The sequence below is a fragment of the Cotesia glomerata genome, linkage group LG4, assembly GCF_020080835.1.
Source record: "Cotesia glomerata isolate CgM1 linkage group LG4, MPM_Cglom_v2.3, whole genome shotgun sequence".
Classification (NCBI taxonomy): Eukaryota; Metazoa; Arthropoda; class Insecta; order Hymenoptera; family Braconidae; genus Cotesia; species Cotesia glomerata.
Genome location: NC_058161.1, coordinates 14,381,176 through 14,406,218, shown reverse-complemented (window position 1 = coordinate 14,406,218; position 25,043 = coordinate 14,381,176). Strand labels below are relative to the sequence as shown.

At 29.3% G+C, this 25,043-nt stretch overlaps 8 protein-coding genes across 12 annotated transcripts; 3 read left to right on the top strand and 5 right to left on the bottom strand.

The window, feature by feature from the left end:
- Nucleotides 1–35: 35 nt before the first annotated feature.
- On the top strand, nt 36–2,776 carry LOC123263279 (uncharacterized protein DDB_G0283357-like). 2 transcript variants are annotated; one of them, XM_044725898.1, is made up of 6 exons: nt 36–356; nt 501–654; nt 747–847; nt 925–2,067; nt 2,142–2,273; nt 2,340–2,776. In XM_044725898.1, exons 2-6 carry the CDS (start codon nt 556–558, stop codon nt 2,698–2,700), a joined length of 1,836 nt encoding a protein of 611 aa, XP_044581833.1. In that variant the 5' UTR covers nt 36–356; nt 501–555; the 3' UTR covers nt 2,701–2,776. The 2 variants fall into 2 exon arrangements, with proteins under 2 accessions (XP_044581833.1, XP_044581834.1); XM_044725899.1 differs by having other exon boundaries at nt 36–379; nt 500–654.
- Nucleotides 2,777–3,575: 799 nt separating this feature from the next.
- Nucleotides 3,576–7,032, top strand: LOC123263278 (methionine--tRNA ligase, mitochondrial-like). Its single transcript, XM_044725896.1, has 7 exons — nt 3,576–3,824; nt 4,102–4,233; nt 4,878–5,015; nt 5,091–5,365; nt 5,614–5,842; nt 5,904–6,377; nt 6,441–7,032. The coding sequence occupies exons 1-7, from the start codon at nt 3,593–3,595 to the stop codon at nt 6,998–7,000; spliced, it is 2,040 nt and encodes a 679-aa protein (XP_044581831.1). The 5' UTR covers nt 3,576–3,592; the 3' UTR covers nt 7,001–7,032.
- A 106-nt stretch (nt 7,033–7,138) lies between these two features.
- LOC123263274 (protein amnionless-like) lies at nt 7,139–9,543 on the bottom strand. Its single transcript, XM_044725892.1, has 6 exons — nt 9,265–9,543; nt 8,899–9,203; nt 8,715–8,844; nt 8,415–8,652; nt 8,184–8,337; nt 7,139–7,681 (listed from the first exon to the last, which is right to left on the bottom strand). Exons 1-6 carry the CDS (start codon nt 9,541–9,543, stop codon nt 7,300–7,302), a joined length of 1,488 nt encoding a protein of 495 aa, XP_044581827.1. The 3' UTR covers nt 7,139–7,299.
- On the bottom strand, nt 9,538–12,353 carry LOC123263276 (allatostatin A-like). Its single transcript, XM_044725894.1, has 3 exons — nt 12,139–12,353; nt 10,596–10,874; nt 9,538–10,248 (listed from the first exon to the last, which is right to left on the bottom strand). Exons 2-3 carry the CDS (start codon nt 10,866–10,868, stop codon nt 9,934–9,936), a joined length of 588 nt encoding a protein of 195 aa, XP_044581829.1. The 5' UTR covers nt 10,869–10,874; nt 12,139–12,353; the 3' UTR covers nt 9,538–9,933.
- Nucleotides 12,354–13,307: 954 nt separating this feature from the next.
- On the bottom strand, nt 13,308–14,758 carry LOC123263275 (probable zinc transporter protein DDB_G0282067). The gene is made up of 4 exons (XM_044725893.1): nt 14,521–14,758; nt 13,988–14,455; nt 13,687–13,920; nt 13,308–13,624 (listed from the first exon to the last, which is right to left on the bottom strand). Exons 1-4 carry the CDS (start codon nt 14,563–14,565, stop codon nt 13,313–13,315), a joined length of 1,059 nt encoding a protein of 352 aa, XP_044581828.1. The 5' UTR covers nt 14,566–14,758; the 3' UTR covers nt 13,308–13,312.
- Nucleotides 14,759–14,943: 185 nt separating this feature from the next.
- On the bottom strand, nt 14,944–16,492 carry LOC123263277 (histidine-rich glycoprotein-like; the record flags this gene model as incomplete). Its single annotated transcript, XM_044725895.1, has 4 exons — nt 14,944–15,326; nt 15,388–15,765; nt 15,927–16,012; nt 16,450–16,492. Coding segments are annotated over 4 exons (675 nt in total), but the record flags the coding sequence as incomplete, so codon positions are not given.
- Nucleotides 16,493–17,971: 1,479 nt separating this feature from the next.
- On the bottom strand, nt 17,972–21,832 carry LOC123263272 (coatomer subunit beta). The gene is made up of 3 exons (XM_044725886.1): nt 21,709–21,832; nt 18,977–21,643; nt 17,972–18,207 (listed from the first exon to the last, which is right to left on the bottom strand). The coding sequence occupies exons 2-3, from the start codon at nt 21,614–21,616 to the stop codon at nt 17,977–17,979; spliced, it is 2,871 nt and encodes a 956-aa protein (XP_044581821.1). The 5' UTR covers nt 21,617–21,643; nt 21,709–21,832; the 3' UTR covers nt 17,972–17,976.
- Nucleotides 21,833–21,940: 108 nt separating this feature from the next.
- LOC123263273 (iduronate 2-sulfatase) lies at nt 21,941–24,981 on the top strand. 4 transcript variants are annotated; one of them, XM_044725887.1, is made up of 4 exons: nt 21,941–22,231; nt 22,502–22,807; nt 23,122–23,835; nt 24,547–24,981. In XM_044725887.1, exons 1-4 carry the CDS (start codon nt 22,034–22,036, stop codon nt 24,865–24,867), a joined length of 1,539 nt encoding a protein of 512 aa, XP_044581822.1. In that variant the 5' UTR covers nt 21,941–22,033; the 3' UTR covers nt 24,868–24,981. The 4 variants fall into 4 exon arrangements, with proteins under 4 accessions (XP_044581822.1, XP_044581823.1, XP_044581826.1 ...); XM_044725888.1 differs by having other exon boundaries at nt 21,942–22,231; nt 23,122–23,832; XM_044725891.1 differs by having other exon boundaries at nt 22,107–22,231; nt 22,582–22,807.
- Nucleotides 24,982–25,043: the final 62 nt, after the last annotated feature.

The following is a 25,043-nucleotide window of genomic DNA, read 5'->3' as shown; positions in this document are numbered from 1 at the left end:
TTTATTATAAAAAGATAAAAAAATCTATTTGAGGTTATAATAAACAAAGCCGCGTCTAAATTATTTTACCGCGAAAAATAATAACCTATACAACCTCCAAGTTGATAAAGAAGATACCTTTGTTATCGGAAGTTTGAAATACAACAAATATACACACAAAAATAAAAAAAAAAAGATCATTCACCCTGACAGAGCTTGATGCCCAACCCCTGGTCACGTCAACAGTGCTTCTCAATTTTCATTTTCAATCAGTGATCAGCATCAGTCCGTTGACATGATACAACAAATAAATAATCATTTTTATAATTAACAAATTACAATGTTTTTTATCTAAAAACATTATTATTCACCTTCAAGTAAGATAATCTAAATACTAATCATAGATATTCATTTATATTAAAAGACTTAGTTTTAAAATTGTTGATCAATAAAAATAAACTGAAAAATAAATGTTAAATTTATAGCTCAAGTGAATTCTTTTTTTTTTTAATTCCACACAGGTTATGTAAAAGTTAATTTTTAATCTCAGAGTGTTGAAAAACATAAAAAAAAGAAATGGGCCAAGGAACAGAGTGTGCTGACCGTCCAACAGAAGTTAGTGTCATAAGATTTGTGTCCAGGAACCGGACTATCGAGGAAATAGCTCCAAAAAAGGTACGTTACAGTTGACAGTCACTGAGCTTATAAAGATCAATGACCTGTTATCCAAAACAAATATTAAAATGTTAATAAATAAAAATTTTCAGGAAATTTATACATGTAAACAGCAGGGTTGTGGTAAAATATTTACAAATCAAGATGAATACAAGACACACGAAGCTTTAGAAGAATTAAAAATACGTTTTATGTAAATTTAATTATTATTATTTTAATAATTTATTTATTTATTGTTAATAAATAAATTGAATTTTTTTTTTTTTTAAGATGTAGAGAACCAGGATGTGGAAAAGAACTGTCAGATCCGGGAACAATGTGGCGTCATTATCAAGAGTATCACAGCAATGAAACGACAAATATATTTATTTGTCCTTATACAAGTTGCGGTGGGTCAATACACACCAGCAGTGTTAATTTAGAGCAACATATAGAAAATAGTCATCGACATACACCAGCTCTGATACCTACTGAGCCAGAAATAATATGTTTTGAGGGTCCAGGTAGCACTACTTCAACCACTGGTAATCATATTGTCGATGATGATGATGATGAAATCTTAAATGACGACGAGTGCATTGAAATGATTGATGAAAAAATAAATATTATTATTAATAATAAATCAAATGACTCTAACAAAAATAGTTATATTAAACAAATAAATTACTCATCTAAAAATAATAACGATAATAATGATAATGATAGACTGATAATACCAGAAGAAAATAATGATAATAATCGTTCCAATGATTCTGCCAAATTATTTATCACTAGTGATACTAAAAATACTAATCACACTAATAACTCTAATAGTATATTGTATGATAATAAACAGGGACAAATAAAATTACAAGAGCATAGGATAGATTTGGGTAATCTTGAAAAAGTATTTAGAAGTGGATTTGAGGATAAAACTTGTAGAAATATTATTGAATCGAGTAATGATAACAATAAAAATAATAATTTTAATAATATTAATAATAATGGTGCTTCTTCTACTATTTCAACCACTACTAATACAGCAACAACAACAACAACAACAACAACTACTACTACTACTACTACTAATAATAATAATAATAGTGATACGAATAAAACAACAAACAGTGATGATGAGGATGATGAAGAATATACACCTAAAAAACAAAGAATGTCAAGGTGTAAACAAGAATTACCGTATAAATGTGAAGTAAATGGTTGTGGTAAAATGTACAAGTACATATCTCACTATCGACATCATCAGGACAGTCACAAAGTACAAGAAAATAAGGAAGCTAATAAATTATTAAAATCAAATAAAATTAAACAACAACAATTACAGCAGCAACAGCAACAACTACACCAACAACAACAACAACAGCAACAACAACAACAACAACAACAAAGTAAAGCATCTACTGTTAGTTTTTTTTTGTAAGTATACTGATTAATTTTTTTATTTTACAACAATAAAATAAAAAAAATAATGATTTTATTTTTGATAATAGATGTAAAATACCTGGTTGTGGAGCTCAAGTAAATAATGTAACTAGTCTATGGAAACATTATCAAGATAATCATGCAAACAATACAAAAACACCAATTGTACAATCACAAATAAAAAGCAATCAATTATTTCGGTAATTATTATTGTTATTAAGATAATAGAAAATAAATAATAATAAATTTTTTTAAAATTGTTTTAGATGTAAAATATTAAATTGCGATATGGAATTTCGTACAAGTGTACAGCTATACAAACATTTGAATGATGTACACTCAGTTAACACACGAACGGCAAATGTTATTGGAACGCTGTTATCAGATAATAACACAAATACCAGCACCGACGCTAAGACTGATGGGATTGATTGTAAACTACGATTTATAGATAACGATTTTAACCAAAATGATAAAAAATCAAAGACTGATTTTAAAGCCAATTGCAATGTTATTAATATTACTTATAAAGATAACGATAACGGTAACAATGAGGAATGTAATAATACCTCATCATCTAATTCATTAATAACAATGTCTATCAAAGAAGAATCCTCACGCGATTGATTACAATCTAATCAATTTTATTAAATTAATACTAATAATTATTATTATTTCAATTAAAGTGTTCACTTTGATCATTATAATAATATTAACTGCCAGTTATACGACGTAGAAAATTTGAAATAATAAAACTTGTTCGTAGAAATTTCATAAAAAAAAAAAACAAAAAAAAAATGGAATGATCTCTTAATAATAAATATTAAATATTACTTCCGTCGTGGCCTAGTCACACAGGTCATCATTTTAAATATGCTTCTTAAAACTCTTACTCTATAGCAATATTATTATTATTATTATATTAATATATGTGTTATTATGAGAGAAATGGACGTAAATATTTAAATTTCAATTAATATTACCAGTATTTTATTGATTTTTCAATCATAAAAAAAATTTTAATATTTTATTTAGTAATTTAGTAAAAGACTGCATAACTTTAATTTTAATTCTTTAAATAGTCATCTTATTATACAATATAATAACTATGGCGTTTAAAAAATTTTTAATAAGATAGATTTTAATAGATAAAAAAATAAGAACAAAAAAAAATTGTTAATTATAATTAATCCAAAGAATGTTTTTTCGTTTTTATTGATTCTTTAAATTTATCAGTGTGTTTTTTTAATTATATTTAAGTTTTAGCAATACTCATTTATATACTATTTGTAATAATAATTTTTTATTATTGTTTGATAAATATTATAATAAGATTAATGAAAATTTTTTATTTATCAAATAAATGTTTTCGTTATAATACAAATATATTTTTATTTAAAACTTCCCGCGCTTTTTAAAATAAAAATAGAGGCTCTGTTACCTGTTAAATGTTAACCTATATTATTTTTTTTCAGTGAAATAATTGTGTTGCAGTGTAAATAATTTATAGTTATAACCAATGAGTAAAATATTATCATTGAGATTATTAAATTCATCACTTGTAAATAATAATTTTGTTTATAAAAATATAATGACAAGTTCAGCAGTGAGAGCTAAAAAGCTCCTCGAGGGATTAAAAGACAATCCTTATTTCGACAAGTATGCTGGAGCTATTGCCAAGTTGCAGCAAACAAATCCAGATGAATTTATATCAAGAATTGAAGAAACTGAAAAAAAGAAACGTCCATCAAGTAATTATAAAATTATTAATATGTAAATAAAGTTAGCTGACATCTAAAAATTTTTATAATTTTTTTTATTAAAAAATTATCCCAAAAAAATTTTTAAAAATTTTTTTCATTTGTTAAAAACTTGAAAAACTATAAGTGCAATTTAAAAAAAATATTTTTTAATTATAATTTAATAAATTAAAATAAAAAAATTAAAAATGTCGGCTAACTTTGTCATTATATTATTAATTTATAATATAATTGTGTTGTTATTAATTGAATTATATTTTTATTTAAGAGTCGAAGGAATCAGTAGTCAAGTTTAATAAAGAAGCAAGTGCCAAGCCATCATCACTGTCATCGGATTTAAAACAAACCAAGGTGTCACGTTTGTCGGACGTTATGAAGCTGGAGTTACTTGAGGACAAAGGCAAGCAGGAAATCACAGATATCTGGTTAAATTATTACAAACAAAAGGACTGTATTTGTGGGGTAATGGAGCCAGAAACATTTGACTTGATGTTTGAAAGAGGATCCCAGTATCCGACATTTATTTTACCATTGCCGCGTGAAAACGGCTACGAATTTATTTTAAGTCAATTTTCTGGACGTGAAATTCACATGACACCCTTGCTTTGGTATCAAACTCACCAAGAAAATGCTCCCGAGTGTTTGACTATTGTTCACTACACCGATTTACGTGATTCTAAAGGAATAGTATTGATGAAGGGTGAATTTGACACTAAATCCATCAACGTACAGGAGGCACAGTGTCTTGCCAATGAATTACAACTGTATTACGCTAAAGATAATCCCGAACGTTTAAAATTACTCGAGACATTTACTAAACACCCCGATCAATTTAAACACATGGATTTAGTTAAACAGTTGGAAACTATTTCACTTTTAACTGAAACATTTTCTCAAAAAAAAAAGCAATCTTCATAACTCCCTTCAATACAAATTCATTTAAATAATTAGTAACGTGTAAAATTAATTAATAAATGTTAAATAATTATAAAAGACAAGTATTTTATTATCATTATCATCATCATTATTATTATTCCTTTACAGCTAGTAAATTAATGACTCCACTGATGAGATCGGTGTCCAATAATAAATCATGGATCAATAAAACATTTACGAGGACATATGTTGATTATCGCCCGAAAAATGTTTATCTAACAACTCCTATATTCTACGTAAACGCTGGTAGCTTCATTAAATATTTTTTTTTATTTAATTATTATAAAAAAAAAAAAATTCTAATTATTTAAAATTGTTAAGGACCGCACATTGGACATCTCTACACAGCTAGTCTCGCAGATGCATTAGCACGATACAACAGAATGTTGGGACATCAGGTGTTTTTAAGTACCGGAACCGACGAACACGGCAATAAAGTTTCTGATGCTGCGAATGCTAATAATTTATCTCCTCAAAATTATACAGATAAAATATCCGGATTATTCAAAGACATGTGTGATAATTTTGATATTTCATACTCGAATTTTATACGTACGACAGACTTGAGGCATCATGAAGCTGTTAATCATTTTTGGGTAACTTAATAACAATAATAATAATAGTACTAATAATTAATTATTAATAAAATTGCATGATGATAAATTTAGCAGATTTTTAATAATTTGAAAAATTTTTTTTAACAAATAAATTATAGCAAAAAAAAGAATATAAAAAAAATTAAAAATTCAATTTTTTAAAAATAATTTTTAGAGCAAATTTTTTTCGTTAAAAAAAAATTAAAAAATTCTCTAGTGAATGCTAACTTTAATGTCATAAATTGCAGATTACGCTCAAAGAAAATGGGCACTTGTACTTGGGAAAATACTCCGGATGGTACTGCGTATCCGACGAAGCTTTTGTTCCAGAGTCTGAGTTGCTGGAAAAAGTATCAAATAGTAAAACAATAAAAGTATCTGCAGCCTCGGGTAATCTCGTTCAATGGATGGAAGAAGACAATTATAAATTTAAACTTAGCTCAATGCAGGATGACCTCAAGTACTGGTTAAAAAATGGTAAAAATATTTATTAATTATATTTAAATTTTAAATTAATTATTTTTATTAATTAAAATAGTTAAAGCTGTTGAACCAATAAAATTTCACAAAATTCTGTCGTCCTGGATCGAGGAAGGAAGTTGTTTAGAGGACTTGAGTGTTTCTCGACCAGTCTCACGAGCACCCTGGGGCATTAAAGTGCCCAACGATAATTCTCATACAATTTACGTTTGGTTAGACGCGCTAGTCAGTTACTTAACTTCACTTGGTTACCCAAAAAATCAAGAGTTTGCTAAATTTTGGCCACCAACAGTTCAAATAATTGGAAAAGACATTTTAAAATTCCACGGCGTGTACTGGCCAGCATTCAGCATGGCAGCTGGTTTGGACCCACCGAGAACTCTTCTCTGTCATTCCCACTGGACAGTTGATGATGAAAAAATGTCCAAATCAAAAGGAAATGTCGTGTCACCTTCAGAGGCTGCTAAATTATTTACTGCTGATGGGTTGAGATATTTTCTTCTACGAGAAGCTGTACCACACAGTGATGCAAGTAAGTTATTATTATAATTATTGTTATTTTATAAATTATTAAATTTTGTTTTTTATAAATTAGACTACAGTGAGGATAAAATAAGAAAGATATTAAACGCTGAATTGGCAGATACACTCGGAAATTTAGTGAGCAGGTGTATGGGAAAAGCATTGAATCCTGGTAAAATAATTCCCGAGCCTTGTGAGCGTCACGCAAAAACACTTGGCTCAGATGAAGCACTCAAATTAGTAGAGAGTCTTGAAAATCTATCTTCAATAGCTCACAATCATTACAACGATTTTAATCTTCATTCAGTTGTTGACATTGTTATGCAATCATTATTTTTTGCTAATAAGATGATTGATCACCACAAACCGTGGGCGCTGGCAAAACAGACTGATAATTCAGAAGCTCAAGAGAAACTTGAGAGTGTATTAGCTCTCGGGCTTGAAGCTGCTAGACTCGGATCATTAATTTTAACGCCAATTATTCCGCGATTAACATCTCACCTTCTTGACTTTTTAAATGTACCTTCCAATGCACGAATGTGGGATAATACAAAGTATTTAAATACTGGCCGGAATAACCAAATAAATACACCAAAGCAACAAGATTACGCGTTCTTTAAAAAATTACGATAATTTATTTTAAATAAATTTTTATACTATTTAAATATTTAGTTTAAAAAACTGTATACTTATAAATAAAGCAAACAAATAATGATAACTAGTATTATCTTTAAAATCGATATTTAAATATAATGATAAAGGAATAATTATCAGACACGATCAAATTTCCTTTTGTATTTGATATTCTGATATTTCAATATTTCAATATTTTATCTTATAGATATTGTATCAGCCCTGAAGGACTCAAAGTGATATCGCATGTCATTGTTACAGATGAAACATAATGTTTTTAAAAAGTAAAAATTTATAAATTAATCCGAGTCGATGTGAGTATCTTGAGAAGAATATACTTTTTTTTTCAATTGAGTTAAGCTCACTGGAAGATCAATATTAATAATACTTTGTTCACCACTCTCGTGATTATTATCTGATAAAGTCTCTTGCTCTGCTGGGGATTTTCTTGTTGACCTATACAATGGATTCTCGAAGCGTTTACCTTCTCCCTCGTTCTGGCCGCCGCTTATACCACTATTGTCTTGTTGTACATTGTCACTAAAATCGTCTAAAGTACTTTGACCAGATAGTTGTACATGACCCTCTGGTAAATTTTCAAATCTCGCAAAGCCATCGTCACTGTGAAAAGGTATTCCTTCACGTACTGTTCCGTACGCGTCTCGCCATACAGACACAACACTGTAACAATTTTGTAAAATTTACTACCAGAGAAAGTTTTAATTAAAGGTAAGCTTTAAAAATAGTTAATTGAATACTATTAGTTAGTATTAGAGATGCTGTGTGAAATGTGTCATAATTAAAAGGCCGAGTATTCCTTAATTAGTAGTTCCATTGAGGTTTTATATATATATATATATAAATGGATACTAAAGAAGAAATAATATTATTAAATATTTAACAGAGAAGTCTGCAGTGGGTGTAACGTTAATTTCAAGTTTTAATAATACAAGAGCGACAGGTGCTCGGTTTAAACACTATACCACCCAGCAGAGAATTAGAGAAATTTGTTCTGCGTATGCGTAATCACTTAATAGTTTGGATTTATATCCTATAGATATATATACTAGCAACGCACTTGCATTTAATATAAATACAGAGAGAAAGAAAATTTTAATCTTAAACAAGTACCCCAGCTGTTAACAATTATTTAATCAAGTACTTTTTAAAATAATATACTTACTGAGTGTAAGAGTACCCAAAGTACGGAAGTCCAAGTAAAATAATTAATAAAATAATTATTGGAATTCCAAACATAGGTCCCAGTGTATTTCCAAGTACAGAACCTGTTAAAGGTGCTCCAGTACTCGTAGCTTCAACAATGGGAATTCCTTTAGCTATTTTATTTAAAAAAAAATATATTTATTATTAAAAGCGACATTCTTACATAACAATATAAATAATAAAAAGCAACCCATCAACCGTCGAAGGAGCTTGTCAATGGCTTCTTGACTTTTTATTCCCGAATAAATTCCCCTCTCAGCAATAAGAATCTCAAGCTCTGGTCTGTCCGAAGCAAATCGAGCATGCCAATAAATATCTTTATTATTTTTAAATTCCTCCTCTGCTATTTCTCCGAGTTTCGACACGGAAATAGTCTCACTGGGTACTGAAACTCGGCCCCCGCAGTAATTACAGCAGTGATCTTTTATCTAAAAAGGAAAAAAAAAGTTAATAATTATTCTAAATATAAAATCAATACAGTAATAAACACCTGAAGTGGAAATTCACATTGAAGTTGTCCACATCTTGGAGCTTGAATTTTACAAATTTCCGCTAGCAACTCTTCGGAATTTTCGGGCTTGCAGATACAATCCGATTCACAGTATTGTAATCCGCTGTAACTATATTTAAAATAATTAATTTTACTATATTAAAAATAATTATAATTAACTTACCTGATTGTTAGAGGACTGTTGCGAAATTCTCTACCGGTCATCATTGAATGCCAACGCCATTCATCAATAGTTTCTTCTTGGCCTATTTTTATTTGTTTAACTTTGACATTGGTGTTGGGCAGAGTTATACTCAAGGCGTGATTTTTATCTGGGAAAATGACAGTGTCCATTGAACAGGGAATTCTCTCAAAATCCGGAACTGCTTTATTTGAGTCACCCCAATTTTGAGGATCAACCCAATAAAAAGGTCCCTTTAGCTTCCAAACAGAACTTTTTTCTCTACTGTTCTTGTTACTGTCACTCATCTAAAATAAATCATAGTAAATATAGATTTTATTGTGATAAAGTTTATTAGTAGTTTGTTACCTGTAAGGTTCCATCCCTTGAAAGTAAAAGAGAACCATCTCGGGATAACTCAATCTCGGTAAGTTGTAAATGTGAATTGCCCGGAAGTCCAACCGAGTGATATATTTCTAAAGGAAATACCACACGACTGTTTGATTCTGGTTTAATACCGTTGATCCAATTGTCTCCCTTAGACCACTCCAACTCCGGAAGCCAGTATTTGTTTTCACCTACACGCCAACACTCACTTTTTCCCATTAAATTTACGGTAATAATTAAATAAAATACTAATAATTTCATCGTTATACTGATTTATTAACAACTTGGTGGAAGAAACAAGACAAATTTATATTTTATATATTTATTTGAGAAAGAGGGCGTATTTCAGTATTTCAGTATTAATCTCATGAGAATAGTTATCGGTTAAATTTATAGTACTCTCCAGGCATTACTACATTACTATATATATATATCTTTATTTTTTCGATAAAATTTACAATACAGATATACATTCAAGTATAATTATTTTAAAAGCTGATAATCCCAAAAAAACAATTTAAGTTTCATTGATAGGTATATTTAAAGTTAAGCTATTATATTTATTTATAATACTTTGGATATATTATTTATTAGTATATTTGATAATATTAAGCTAGTAAGGATTAAAAAAAAAAAAATAAATAAATATCTTCAATCCTGTTCCCAAATATCATTATTGTAATTATCAGAGGAATCATGTTTATCATCCGGATTGATATGCTGTGGCTGTTTAATTGATGAAAATATATGAATATTGCGTTTTCCAACACCAAAGTCATAATTACGAGATTTAGGAACAGCCCCCCGTTTATTTTGTTGATCTTGAATCACTGGATAATTATCATCGCTCCCAACGGATAAATAATCATTAAACAAACCAAACTGATGTAATTTATTTTTTTCCATTTGATCCATTTTATCCATCTGATAGCGCTTACCGATCCCAAATGAATAGGGAGTATTTCTCTAAATAAAAAATAGTAGTGTAAATATTTTCACACTCTAGGAATAACAATACAAAAATAGTAACAGGTTAATATTATTATTAACTGTTGTATAGAGAGAAGAATAAATGAATGAAAGAAAAATAAATAAAGATAACACAATAGTGGATAACAAAGGGAGAAAAGTGAATACGGATGTATATGTATTGAAAGACAGACATTTGCGAATCCTGTCAATAAGCTTATACTGTCTCATCAATGTCATTGTTCAAAATTCTAATAAATCTCTACTGACAGTAGTATAATACCAAATATACAACCTCAGTAGAATCTATACTAAAGATTAAATAATAAAAATTTTAAAAATACCTTTGAATCGTCGTACCATCGCTTTCCAATACCAAAACTGTAGCGATACTCTGGAAATCTTTTATATTCAGCGACATACCGATTCTCTGGTAATCTTTTGTACTCTGTTATCAAGTCATAATCTTTTTTAGCAGTACAAAGTGGCCGATTATTTATTTCACGGGATGATCTCTCGACGACACTTGTTGAGTCATCGATAAATCCAGTAACACAATTAACAAACAGGTAGATAATTAATAAAATAGAAACACTTAATTCTTTTCTCTTGCTCATTTCAATCTGCAAATAATAATAATAATAATAATAATAATAATAATAATAATAATAATAATAATAATAATAATAATTTATCTCAGTAGAAATAGACCCGAGTAGTAAGTAAAAGCCACACACTCAGAGTGGTAATTAATTTTATTTAATTTACTCGCGTTAAGTTACGAAACTCTGTAATTTAATAAATTATTACTGAGTGGATTGATTATTGAAAAGATAAAATATATTTAAAAAAAAAAGTAGCAAGAGAATGAGACGATTTAGTTCAGGAGTTACCCCTGCCTGACAATTAACAGGATCTCGGTTTAAAGTGCCTGTTAAATCACCTTATATATTCTTATACTGTTAAATGCTACCCCTTATTCGCACTGGAAACTGGAAAAGGGTTTCTTACAACTTTATTATATTATTATATTGTATTATACACTCTCTTATAGGCTTAACAGCTTCGATTGTCTTTATAAACCTTGAAAGTTTATTCTCCTTTGGGAAATTCATACTCTTTTCCTAAAACTCGAAAATTAATCCTCAACATTTATTATTATTATTATTATTATTGTTATTATTATTAAAATCGATTGCATTGATTAAAAAGTTTTTAAAAAAAAAGTATCTAATCGGAAATCCTTATTTGAAAGTTATAAGTCAAGATATTAGAATTTTAATAAAAAATATTTTTCATCAGTTTTCATTAATATATTTTTTCCGCTCTTCAGAATAATTCCAGCACGGATATTAGATTAACGTCACTTCAATATTCCGTGACACTTGCGCTTCACTTACTGTAATTTTTTACAGATATTACTCATTTTAAATTACAATCATCATTTCTCTATAAATTTCTTTCATATTACAATAATAATAATAAAAATTTTATTTTACTTATTTATAAATTTAAACACAAATATACATATTAATATGCTAATACAAAAAATACTATGAATAGTATTAATAATAATAAAAGTTTTATTTCCCGTGTGACTAATATATTTATTAAAAAATTTTATTTTTCAATTTTTTAATTTAAATATATACACAGAAAAATATAAAAAATATACATTTATTTTTCAATTATTTTCTTTCTTTTTAATCAAAGTAATGAGATTTTCCTTTTAAAATAAACTACATTTCTCTGGAGAGGATATACAGTTGTTTTTTACTTTTATTGTATGCAAATTTTTAAATAAGATTAAAAATAAATATATCTTATAAAAAATAATTTAATGAAGCATAAATGACAATAAATACAAAGATAATAAAAATAACTCACCTGTTGCTATTAGACTTGCCGAAATTTATTATTACCAATTTTATTTAAATATACTAATTAAAACCAGCACGAAAACTAAATATAATTATTCACTTGTTACTATATATATATATATATATATAATTTTTAAGTAAATAGACTTGTTGTCTTTTAAAAATTTAAGACAAGAGAATCTTGCTTGCGTAGATGTGGATGTGAGAATGAGGATAAAGGGGCGCGATTGAGCTTTTCTATATAACAGAGCGCCCAGCGGCGCCGTCATCCCATCTCTTCATCCCCATCGTACCCCAATCGTCGCCAAACATCGAGATATCCCTGCCCGGCGACGATCCTGACGCATGACGTTACTCCTGCTGATACCTCCCGTATTCATATTCAATCATATTTTTTTTTTATCGTCAGATCTAATTGTAATTACGAAAGAAGATAGATAAACATACATATGATAATGATAATTGATTATTATCCTAAATACAGGTGATAATTATAATTAACAATTGATTTTATAATAAAATTACAATAGGCATTGATGGTGTACTTTTTCAAATAAAATAAATATATACTTTCCATTTAATATATATATATAAAAGCGCAACAATCGCGCGTTGTCACGCTAATTGATCGTAAAAACCGCAACAAATCGCTCTACTTGAATTTAGATTTTTATTTCTTCTTTCTCTCTACGAATAAAAAGAAAAAGAAATAATACAATAATAAAAGTTTTTCAAACAAGTAATACCTATCATTTGTCATTTATCATTTTCAATATGTTACTTCAGTACCCAAGAAAAACAATAAGATATTATTCGCATATGATAAATATAAAATATTCCCAATTGACATACTAAGATATACTGCGTAAAAAAAAAGCTCATGAATTTGTAAGTCTGTATAAAAGTTGGTATCATGTCATTGCCGTTGAATAACAAAAAGATGTATAAAAATAATCAAAACTTTTAGAGATTCCGGCTGATAATGGGTTTTACTTTTCTTCACCGTCTCTATACCCAATGATTCGTCATAAAAATTTATTGCCTCGACATAAAAAAGTAAATAATGTATGACGATAATTATAATTGTAAAAAGGATTTACAATAATAATAATAATAATAATAATTATTTCAACAAGTTATTTTACGGAATAATAAAAGTTTATTAATTTTAAAAATAAAAATTATTCTCCTTTTTTGTGTCCCCACTTTTTTCCTTCTTCGTGCTCGCCTTTTTTACCGTATTTCTTCCCGTGCTTGTGATGACCTTTTTCACCCTTTTCCTTCTCCCACTTTTCGGAATCATGATGATGATGACCATGCTTGTGTTTCTTCTCTTTGCCGTACTTCTCTTGGTGATGCCCGTGCTCATGATGTCCTTTCTTCTTTTTACCACCGTGTCCTTTCTCGGCCTTGTGGTGATAACCACCTTCCTTTTCATGCTCTTCTTCCGAGTGATCCTCATCAAAGAAGTCTATATTCTTCTCATAGTCATCCTTAATAAACACAATTAAATTAATATCTATATAATAGATAAATTAATAAATAAATTAAAAACCTTTTTATGGATAACGTGTTTTCCATGTGTACTGTGTCCCTTTTTGTATTCTCCTTTGTCCTGATACGAGGAACCTTTTTCACCTTTTTCATCGTGGTGATACTCTTTGTAGTAACCATCATCATGGTGTTGTTTCTTTTTCTCCCCGCTTTTTTCTCCATAATGTTTCTTGTGATCTTCTTCATCATGATGTCCCTTTTTTCCCTTTTCTTCTTCAAACCACTTTTTAAACCCCTAAACCCAATAAAAAAATAAATAAAATAATTAAACAACAATAATTTTAATAAAAAAAAAAATATACTTTGTCGCCTTTTTTGCCTCCATCCTCATGATGATGTTCATGATGTTCTCCTCCGTGTCCCTCCTCATGGGACTCTTCGTGATGGTGCTCGTGGTGCTTTGATTCAGCAGGTACTTGATGTTCCCCATAACTTTCATACTCGTCTTCTCCGCCGTAATCCTGGCGTTTATTTATTTTACCCCTTGGATGATAATTTTTGTTATCTAATACAATGTATTTTTTTGGATAAGAGGGTTGAGTGTAGTACAAAACTTGTGGTTGTTTTTTTGAATATTTAACCGGTTGTGCTTGTTGATAATTAACTTGAGGCTGATGATAATTAACATTCATATCCTGGTAATTAATTCTTCTCGGTCTGTATTCACTGGCCTGTGGAACATTGTGACTGTCAGGTTGTTCCGGTAATTCAGCTACAACAATTGGCGATTGATTTGAAAACTCTACCGAAGCCGGTACTGTCGATTCAATCTATTAAATAAATAAATTTATTAAATAGCATTATAAAAATTAAGATGTTAATAAAATAATATTACCGTAAAAAATAAAATAAATGCGACAAGTCTGTATGATGTATCCATTATGACTGGACACTGTAAGACTGAGTATCGTCGACAAGTATTGAGACAATTATATCATTATTCCCCCGTAATAGGTTTTACTCATTTTGATAAAATAATCCATTTAAATGCTTCCTCCTTTCTCTTGAAATTGCTGCAAGATATTTTCGATATTTTCGACCCCCAAATCGATTATGAAGAAATTTTAATCAAGGACAATTATTATTACAACAACAAAAACTATTAAGTAACGATAGAGTAATACAGAATTGTTTTCTCTTTTTTTTTTTTTTATTGACTAACATAAATTTATTTTAACATTTTATTGATAAAAAGTAAAATTGATTATTGCCCCTTATAAGTGCTTTGAAAAAAAAAATAGATAATCGATGTAGGTGTGAATCATCAATATTATTAAAAAAATAACTTTGTATGGAAAACATATTAAATAAATAAAATATGAATAAGAAAAAAAGTAAATGTGGAACATGGTGGTCATAAAGTGTGACCAATTTAACGCTAGGTTTTCACTTTTCATGATTTACTGAAATAAAACTAAGTCATCTGGTAAACTGACTCTCAATCGATTGCATATAATATATATATATATATAATTAAGCTTTGCCGGAACGTGACCATTTTTTTGCACGAGCTTTGCCGGTATTTTTTCCACGTTTGTGATTTAATTTTTGATGATGGTTATGACCTTCGCCAGATTTATAATTTTTATGATTATGATAATGCTTTCCTTTGTGATGGCCGTGTTTTTTTCCCTGATGACCCTTTTAAGCAATAAAAAATATAATTAAATGAAATAAATAAATAATATAATTAAAAACATACCTTATGATGAGCAGAATCGTGGTGAGCTTTTTTATTAGAGTGACCTTTATTATCTTGATGTGAATTTTTAAATTCACCTTGCTCCTGATGTCCACCTTGATCGTGAAATTCATCATAGAAATCATGCTCCTTTTTATACTCATCATTCTTGTAAACATTGTGTTGACCCTTGGTGCTGTGTCCCTTTTGGTGTTTACCCTCTTCATCGAACTCGGCAAACTTTTCACGTTTCTCACCATCCAAATGCTCCTGATAATGTCCAGCCTCTTCTTTGTGCTTTTTCTCCTTGGCATTTGACTCCTCATAACTTTTATTATGATCCTCAATATCGTGATGTCCTACCGCCCCCTTATCTGACTCGTGTTTCTTTTCATACTTCTGGAAAAAAATATTCATCTTATAAATTACAATAATATACTATTTTTTTCAGTAAAAGTTTTTCTCATTTTCAATAAAATTTATTATAATAATGCCTAACAAATAATATAAACGATCGTCTCAAGTGTACAATGAAAAAAATTTTATCAAGTCATTCATACCTCTTGTTCTTTTTTTCCGTCAGATTTATGCGCTTCTGTATCTTCATGTCCACCTGCTTCTTTTTCTTCATCCTTTTTTACATCATCTATATAAAATTTTAATTTTATATAATAATTTTTAATTTATATAAATTAAATAAATAAAAATTAAGTTAACCGACGTTTAAAAATTTTAAAAATTTTTTTTATTGAAAAAATTAATACAAAAAAATTTTCAATTTTAAAAAACTTGAAAAACTATAATTGCAATTTTTTTAAAATAATATTTAATTTTAATTTATTAATTAAAAAATAACTCCAAAAATTAACAATGTCGGCTAACTTTACTATTATGAAAATAAAGTTAGCCGACATTTAAAAATTTTTTAAATTTTTTTTATTGAAAAAATGACTACAAAAAAAATTTTAATTGTAAAAAATTTTAAAAACTGTAAGTGCAATTTTAAAAAAATATTTTTTTATTCTAATTTAATTATTAAAAAAAAATTAAAAATTTCGGCTAACTTTAGTGTAATAAAATTACCTTGAGTAGCAGTGTTGAATTTTAAAATAACAATAAATATAAAACAAATGTAAATTTTTTTTAAATTCATAGTTATGTAGCCTTGAATAGTTTTTGATACTACCGGATAAAAGTTGTATCCGCGATTTATATACTATCAACGATTAGTTTCGTGTTCTTTTTTTAAATGTTTTCACCGGTAATAAAAAAATGTTGGTGAAAATGACAACAATAATAATAATAAATTATAAAAGATGGAATATAATTGAAAAACTTTCTTAAACATCTTTTTTGTTTAACAGGTATATCGATTGTGTATTTAATTAATATCCCATTCAACAGCTAAATCTCTATAGACAACTAAAAGAGGAATATCAAAGGCATCATCAGCTTTTAAACGCAGGACAAACATTTTTATCCTTTAATTAAAAAATATTAATAATTTTTATTTAAATATATTATCAAAATCTATAAATATAAACTTCATCTCTAATAAGAAATATATTTCCCGGATGTTGAAACTCGCTAATAAAATTAAAAGGGTAAATTTATTATTGTAATTATTTTAAAGTCTTATAAATAATTGAAATATGATTTATCATTTTTTAAAAAAATTGACGGCTTTTGCGTAGGATTTCTTTTACGCAACTAAATTTTTTTTTGACTCGGTAAATATTTTATATGAATAATATTAGAAAAAATGAACGTGAATCAACCCCAAGAACAGACATTTTTCTTATTTCTTGAGTGTATTATAATAATATACGTCTTAAAAAGCCTCAAAGTATTTGGTGACGGTTTAAAAGCCTGCTTAACAGAGACCCGTGGAATTTTATTGATTTCCTCTTCGTAATTCGCTGTATGTTACGACTACTGGTAATGATATAGATATATACACCTTACGTGTGGCTGATTATCTTTAGAAATGATAAAAATAATAAAAATACCCAAGTTTTATCCTCAATTAATTCCAGAACAAAACTTTTATCCAGATTAAACCGATATATTGAATCATTATTCACACAATTATTGGGTTTTGCTTAATCTTATTATCGAAATTAGACGTATAACAGTTTCCCTATTATTGAGGTAATTAATCCTATATTAACATAAATTCCTTGGTAATTAAATAATTAAAAAAAATGAATATATGATCATGTTGTTGTTGTTGTTAATAAAATAATATTGGTCTAGTAACAACAGTTATTATAATAAAATAATAGTATGATAATGATTATTACTTTAGACATTGTGCAGTTATGCGAGCATTAATTTGGTGTTGCGTCGTAAATGCTGATAATGAGCACAAAATGTCTAATACAGTAACTGAAGATATTCATGAAATGTAATCTGATATTTATTAAAAAATCAAATGAATAATATTATTATTTTTATTTTCATATTAATTACATAATTGTATATTTTTAAAAAATTTATCCGTGTAATTAATTGAAAAAAGAAAAATATATATAATTCTAATACTCGACGTAATTTATTTAATTATAATCTAATAAAAGTAATAAAAGCATGAATGTTTATTAAATATTATTAAGCAGCTTGGACAACTTTAGTTTGCACGACTTTTTGTGCAAAATTAATTTTATCTCCAAGTGACAGAGCCATTCCTTGGCTTTTAGCGCGAATTCTAATGTGTCCAACAACAGGCGCGTCAGGTTTATGCAGTGGCTTCTCCAGTGACAAATTAGCAAGAGCATCTTCACCGAATATCGATTTAGCGTACATGTTTGCAGCCATAAATCCACACTGTCCCGACAATGCCTAAAAACAATTTAAAAAAATTATTATTATCTATATTATTGAAAGAATAAGAAAAATTTTGTGTCTCTAGATACATAATTAAGAAATGACCTTGTATCTTGTGAAATATTGACATTTTTAAAGATATAAGCTCATCTTGATATTATACTCATCAAGACCTTTCATTTGAGTACCCACATCAATTTTTTATATATATTTATATATATTACATATATGTATATATGAAAAATATATCAAAAATTCATGTGGGTACTCAAATGAAAGCTCTTGATGAGTATAACGTTAAAATGAGTTTATATCTTAAAAAATGTCAATAATTAAAAAATGACCTTGTATCTTGGTCAACTACTGACATTTTAAAAGATATAAGCTCATCCCGATGTTACACTCATCGAGACCTTTCATTTAAGTACCCACATCAATTTTTCATATATATATATATATATATATATATATATATATGAAAAATATATTAAAAATGCATGTGGGTACTCAAATGAAAGCTCTTGATGAGTGTAACATTAAAATGAGCTTATATCTTTGATATGTATATATATGTAAATATGAAAAATATATCAAAAATTGATGTGGGTACTCAAATGAAAGCTCTTGATGAGTGTAATATAAAAATGAGCTTATATCTTTAAAAACGTCAATATTTAAGCAAATACAATGCAACTGAACAAAAGTCATTATTTAATAATTCAAAATTTTAGTTCATAAATCACATAATGACTGCAAGGTTGCTAGTTATTATTAAAATATTTACCTTTTCAGGGGTAAGACAACGCATATTAGTAGATTTTAATAGATGCGCAAGATACTCTCGTAGATCAGCAAGCGTGGTATTAACAGATACTTTATTCTCCCACTCAAATTCAGCCCACATTTGCCGGAATTCAGTGTCTGTACAAGTAGCCGGTACAATATAATCCATAATATCAATATGAATATCATTAAGAACAACGACGCTTCTATCAGAGCCAGCACCCGAGACATCATAGACAATATTACCAAATATAATTCCATTTTCCGTGGAAGCGACCTTTACATTTGCTTTAATACTGGCAAAATCACGGGGGGCTAAAACAATAGGCTGAGGTCGTTCTACCAGCTTTAAATCGCCCATCGTTGCCAGTTCGAGTGTACAATTTTGCAAGGTGTCTTCTGTTTGATTGACAATCAATACATCAAGTACAATGTCGTACTGATTAACATGAACAAGAGCTTCTGCATAGACCGGATCTGAAAATCCCGTCAATTGTGTTACTTTGCTCAAGGCACTAGCGGGAGCCGGTGAATCGCTAGTTCCAGGTCGTCCAGCAACAGCTGCGCTTAAACTCTGCTCAAAAACATCACCGTGGCCGCCAGTTAGGTCGCTGTTGCGGCTCAGTTGCAAGAATTGTATCGCATCGTCGACCTGAACAATATTTCCAGGTTTCTCTTTAGCTTTTTGAGTCTGCGAGTCCTCCTCGGCTTTAGCCATAAGCATTTGCCCGAGAGCCTCGCGACAACCCTCGGTGAAGACTTTCTGAACAATTGTCGTCGGACAAGCAAGAGATCTTAAACAAACGGAAATTCTTTCAGCGTCATCGTGAGTCATAGGTTTAGATGGCAGTCCACTTCGACCTAACTGCAACAAACTCGACATAATCAGCATAGCTTCTGCTTGCAATCGGTTGCTCTTTTGTGGATTACTCTCGAGTTCCTTGTAACGCAGCGCGAGTTTCGCTAAAGTTGATGCCAAAGAAGCGGCAATGAAAAAGTCACCTTCCATCATGTACTGAACCAATGGCGGTCGTTTTTCTTCCTTTTTACCGGTGGTTGTACTGAATGCACTCTGGGTTGCATAAGTACCATCGGAAGTGACCAGCTGAGGTTGTTGCTGCTGAGAATTTTCATCCGGTGGTTTTTCCCCAGCCTGGCGTTTGTTTTCAGCTTCAACAAGTGGGAGTTCACCTAGAGCAACTCTGATACGAGCCATAAGACTCTCGATATCCTCTTTAGAAGTCGCGTACTCTCCAAGAATCCAAAGAGCTCCACGATGAACGCGAACTGCTCGTATCTCTGAAAATACTTGCAAGAGTTTGTCGATAATCAAAGGCTGCAAATTTTCGAATCTCTGAATAGCTTCTCGGATAAAATCAAGCACATCTGCAGCAGCAGCTTCGTTGTTTTCAGCCAAAAAGTCTACTAGGACCGGAATAACTGTCCCAGCGACATCAGGGAATTTAATAGAGCAAGTATGCAATGTTTTAACGAGCAACTGTCGATATTTTCCGGCATCTTCATGCTCTCCTCCGGCTGTTCTGATTACTTCTTTCTTCAAAAGCTGGACCATTTCTTCAATAGTGCGAGTTGTCACTAAATCGATAGCCAGAGCAAGAGTCTTAGTGCGGACTTCAAGGGCAGGTGATCCTAAGACACGTAAAATATCCATTACAAGCTCTTGAAGGACTCTTTCGTGAGACGGGCTCTCTTTCATGGCAATCAGACGGTCTAAGACAATTAATTTAACATTATTGTCACTTTCTTTGACCACCAGCTCGATGTAACATGAAGCAGCGGCTTTGATTGCTGTTGGAGCGTTTGAAAGTGTAACTAATGTTCCAGCGGCTTCGTAACGCACAGCTGCGCTTGGTGAATTTAATAAACTGTAGATACACCGGATAAATCGGGCTCGCTCGCTAGGATTTGCTAAGCAGACTTTGTAAATTAATTCGACAATTACCAGCTGGAGAATGTCACCGAAACTCGGGACCAGGTCAAGGCAAGCAGCTAAATATGCCAATGCACGGCTTTGGTCCGCGTGTAGCAGCATTAAAAATGCATTTCTGCGACACGACATGTCCTGCTCGCCCTCCAGGTACTTGGCGATTAATTCTGGAGCGTCGGGGATTAAAAATTCAAAGTTACGGTAGATTGTAAAGATAGCAAGAACTGCATTACGTCGGACATAAGAGTGACGGTGCTCCAAACAAGTGATTATTGCCGGCATCAGCGGCTCCAAGAGCTCCGGCTCTTTTAATTTGCACAAAAATCTCAGTGTTGATCCTCGGACAAATTCATTTGGATGCTGGAGGTCTTTTCTGTACGCGTCGCAAACCAAGATCATTTCCTGGAGCAACTTACCATCTGGCGAGGTCTTGGGGACGATTTCCCAAAATATAAGGAGCATTTTTTTAACCGTGTGATCTTGAAGGGGCAAAACAAACCTTATGATTGTCATCAGCAGTCCTGGAAGACGTTCGCCGTTTAGTATCATGTGGATTGTTTTTTTAAGAGCTTCTATTTTTACAGGGATGTCGCCTTTCTCTAAATCTTGCTTCATCTGGAGCTCGTTCATCGGCTCCGACTCCGTCGCGATGTTTATCAACGTGTAACATGATTGTTCCACAACGTTGCTCATTTTTAGATTTTTTGGTTAATTCCTACACTGCAAATATTTTTAAACTTATTAATTATGATTGTATTAATATTATTTAAAACAAAAATTCTTACCTTTCTATAAAAATAATTAATTAACTTGTTATTTTATCCAATAATTTTAATAATAAACATGTTTTTTTTTTAATAAAATATCGAGTGTCAGAAAAGTCGACGTGTCAGACAGTGTACAACGCGAGATTATCCTGTCTAAAGTTTTAATGGTGGCGCTAGTTGTCATTACCGGGAACTTCAAAAGTTATAATTATCAACAATTGAATAAAAAAAAAAAAAATCATGTTTAAAGACATCAATAAAGTCAATCAATTGTTGTAAATAAAAAGTGATTAATAATCACTGTGTTTACATAGACTTAATAATTTACTGCACAGAATAAAACATGGTGTACAAGTGGGTTGTATTTTTTATATTATTATTAAAAAGTAACGCTAAGAATATTAAAAAAAACAATGTATTGTTAATTTTGGTTGATGATTTGCGTCCTGCATTGGGTTGTTATGGAGATTTAAATGCTTACACACCAAATATTGATAAATTAGCTGAAAAAAGTGTTGTATTTACTCGAGCTTATGCACAGGTTAGTTTTTTTAATTTTATAATAATATTAAATTTTTAAAATAAATAATAATAAAGTTAGCCGACATTTTTGATTTTTTTATTTTGCTAAATTAATTAAATTATAACGAAAAAATATTTTTAAAAAATTGCACTTATAGTTTTTTAAGTTTTCATCAAGTGAAAAAAATTTTTAAAATTTTTTTTAAAATAATTCTTTAATAAAAAAAAATCATAAAATTCTTTAGATGTCGGCTAACTTTATTTTCATTTAAAATAAATATAATTTTAGCAAGCGCTGTGTGCTCCAAGCAGAAATTCACTTTTGACAAGCCGACGACCTGACACTCTTCATCTTTATGATTTCTACAGTTACTGGAGAAATAAAAATAATTACACAACTCTTCCGCAGTATTTAAAAAAAAATGGATACGCAACTAAATCTATTGGAAAAATATTCCATCCAGGTATTAGCTCGAATTATTCCGATGACAGTCCTTACTCCTGGACAGATGTTCCTTTTCATCCATTTACTGATAAATATAAAAATACTCCAGTTTGTTTTAATAATCATGGCAGTGAATTAGCCCGCAATCTTGTAAGTATAATAAAATAAATTTTAATTAAAATGAAAATTAAGTTAGCCGACACTTAAAAATTTTTGAGTTTTTTTTTAATTAAAAATTAGAATTAAAAAACTATTTTAAAAAAATTCCACGGATAATTTTCAAAATTTTCTGCATGTGAAAATTTTTGTTTTAATTTTTTAAGAATTATTTTTCAATAAAATAAATTATAAAAATTTTCAAATGTCAGTTAATTTAATTTTCAATAATTAAAATATTAATTTTAAAAATATTTAAATTGATTTTAATTAATTAAAAAAAAATAATTATTTTAATATTCTTTTAGGTATGTCCAGTAAATGTTACATCAATGCCTCGTTCTACTCTTCCAGATTTAGAAAATCTAAACGCTGCAAAAGAATATCTGTCAAACTATTCTAAATTAAAGCCATTTTTTTTAGCTGTCGGGTTTGAAAAACCCCACATTCCGTTTAAGTACCCCCAAGAATATTTAAAATTTCACCCACTCAGTAAATTTAAATTAAAAAATTATTACTGGCCGGAAAACATCACCAGCCTTGCTTACAATCCATGGATTGATTTGCGACAACGGGATGACATAAATAATCTAGATTTAAAATTTCCCTGGGAAAAAATTCCTGAAAATTTTGCTGCTAAAATAATCCAGTCTTATTACGCAGCAGTGTCTTACATTGACAGTTTAGTGGGTGAATTATTAAAAAAATTAATTGATTTAAAACTTGATAAAAGTACAACGGTGATACTGACGTCTGATCACGGGTGGTCACTGGGCGAGCACAGTCTCTGGGCAAAGTACAGTAATTTTGACGTCGCTGTTCGAGTTCCTTTGATTGTTTCAATTCCGAAAAAAACTAAATCTAAAGTTTATGTTAAATCAATTGTTGAACTGGTGGATTTATTCCCGACAATTGCTGAACTTGTAAAATTACCAATTGACGTTTGTGGTAAAGTTTATTCAACTACATGCAGCGAGGGGATAAGTTTTCTTCCAGTTATTTCAGCTTATAAAAATAAAGTAATTTCATTTAATTACTTTGTATCTCGTGAACTATTGACATTTTTAAAGATATAAGCTCATCTCGATGTTACACTCATCAAGACCTTTCGTTTGAGTACCCACATCAATTTTTCATAAATTTCATATATTTATATATATTATAAATATGTATATATGAAAAATAAATCAAAAATGCATGTGGGTACTCAAATGAAAGCTCTTGATGAGTATAAAATTAAAATGAGCTTATATCTTAAAAAATGTCAATAATAAAGAAATTATCTTGTATTTTGTGAACTATTGATATTTTTCAAGATATAAGCTCATTATGATGTTATACTCATCAAGAGCTTTTATTTGAGTACCCACATCAATTTTTCATATATTTTTATGAATACATGTGTATACATATATATATATATATATTATATATGTATGAAAAATATATCAAAAATTGATGTGGGTACTCAAATGAAAGCTCTTGATAAGTATAACATCAGGATGAGCTTATATTTATGATATATATATATATATATTTAAATATGAAAAATGTATCAAAATGCATGTGGGTACTCAAATGAAAGCTCTTGATGAGTATAACATCAATATGAGCTTATATCTTTAAAAATGTCAATATTTAAGAAAATACAAAGCAATTTAACAAAATTCATTATTTAATAAAGCAAAATTAAGCATAATAAAGTAAATATTATTCTTGAATAATTATTACAGATAATTAGATGGAAAAAAGCAGCATTCAGTCAATATCCACGACCAGGATTGACCCCAACATGGAAACCAAACAGTGATGAGCCAAGGTTAAATAACATAAAAATAATGGGGTATACATTACGTACTGCGAGATATCGATACACTGCCTGGATACCTTTTAATTATACCTCTAATTGGGACAGTATTATCAGTCAAGAGTTGTATGATCATAAAAATGATCCCGATGAAATGATAAATCAACAATCAAATAATAATTATTTAAAAATAAAAACTAGATTATTTAAATTATTAAAATCAGGATGGAGAAAAGCATTACCTTGAATATTTTATCGATTATAGCAAATTTTTATTTTTAACGAACAAATATGTTTATAATTATTAATAAATATGAAATAATTACTTCATTTTGACAAAACAACAATAAAAAAATTTTTTTTAAAATAAAAACTTTTTTAAAGACAATAATGAAATTTATGTCCAGCATGAGAGATGATGTA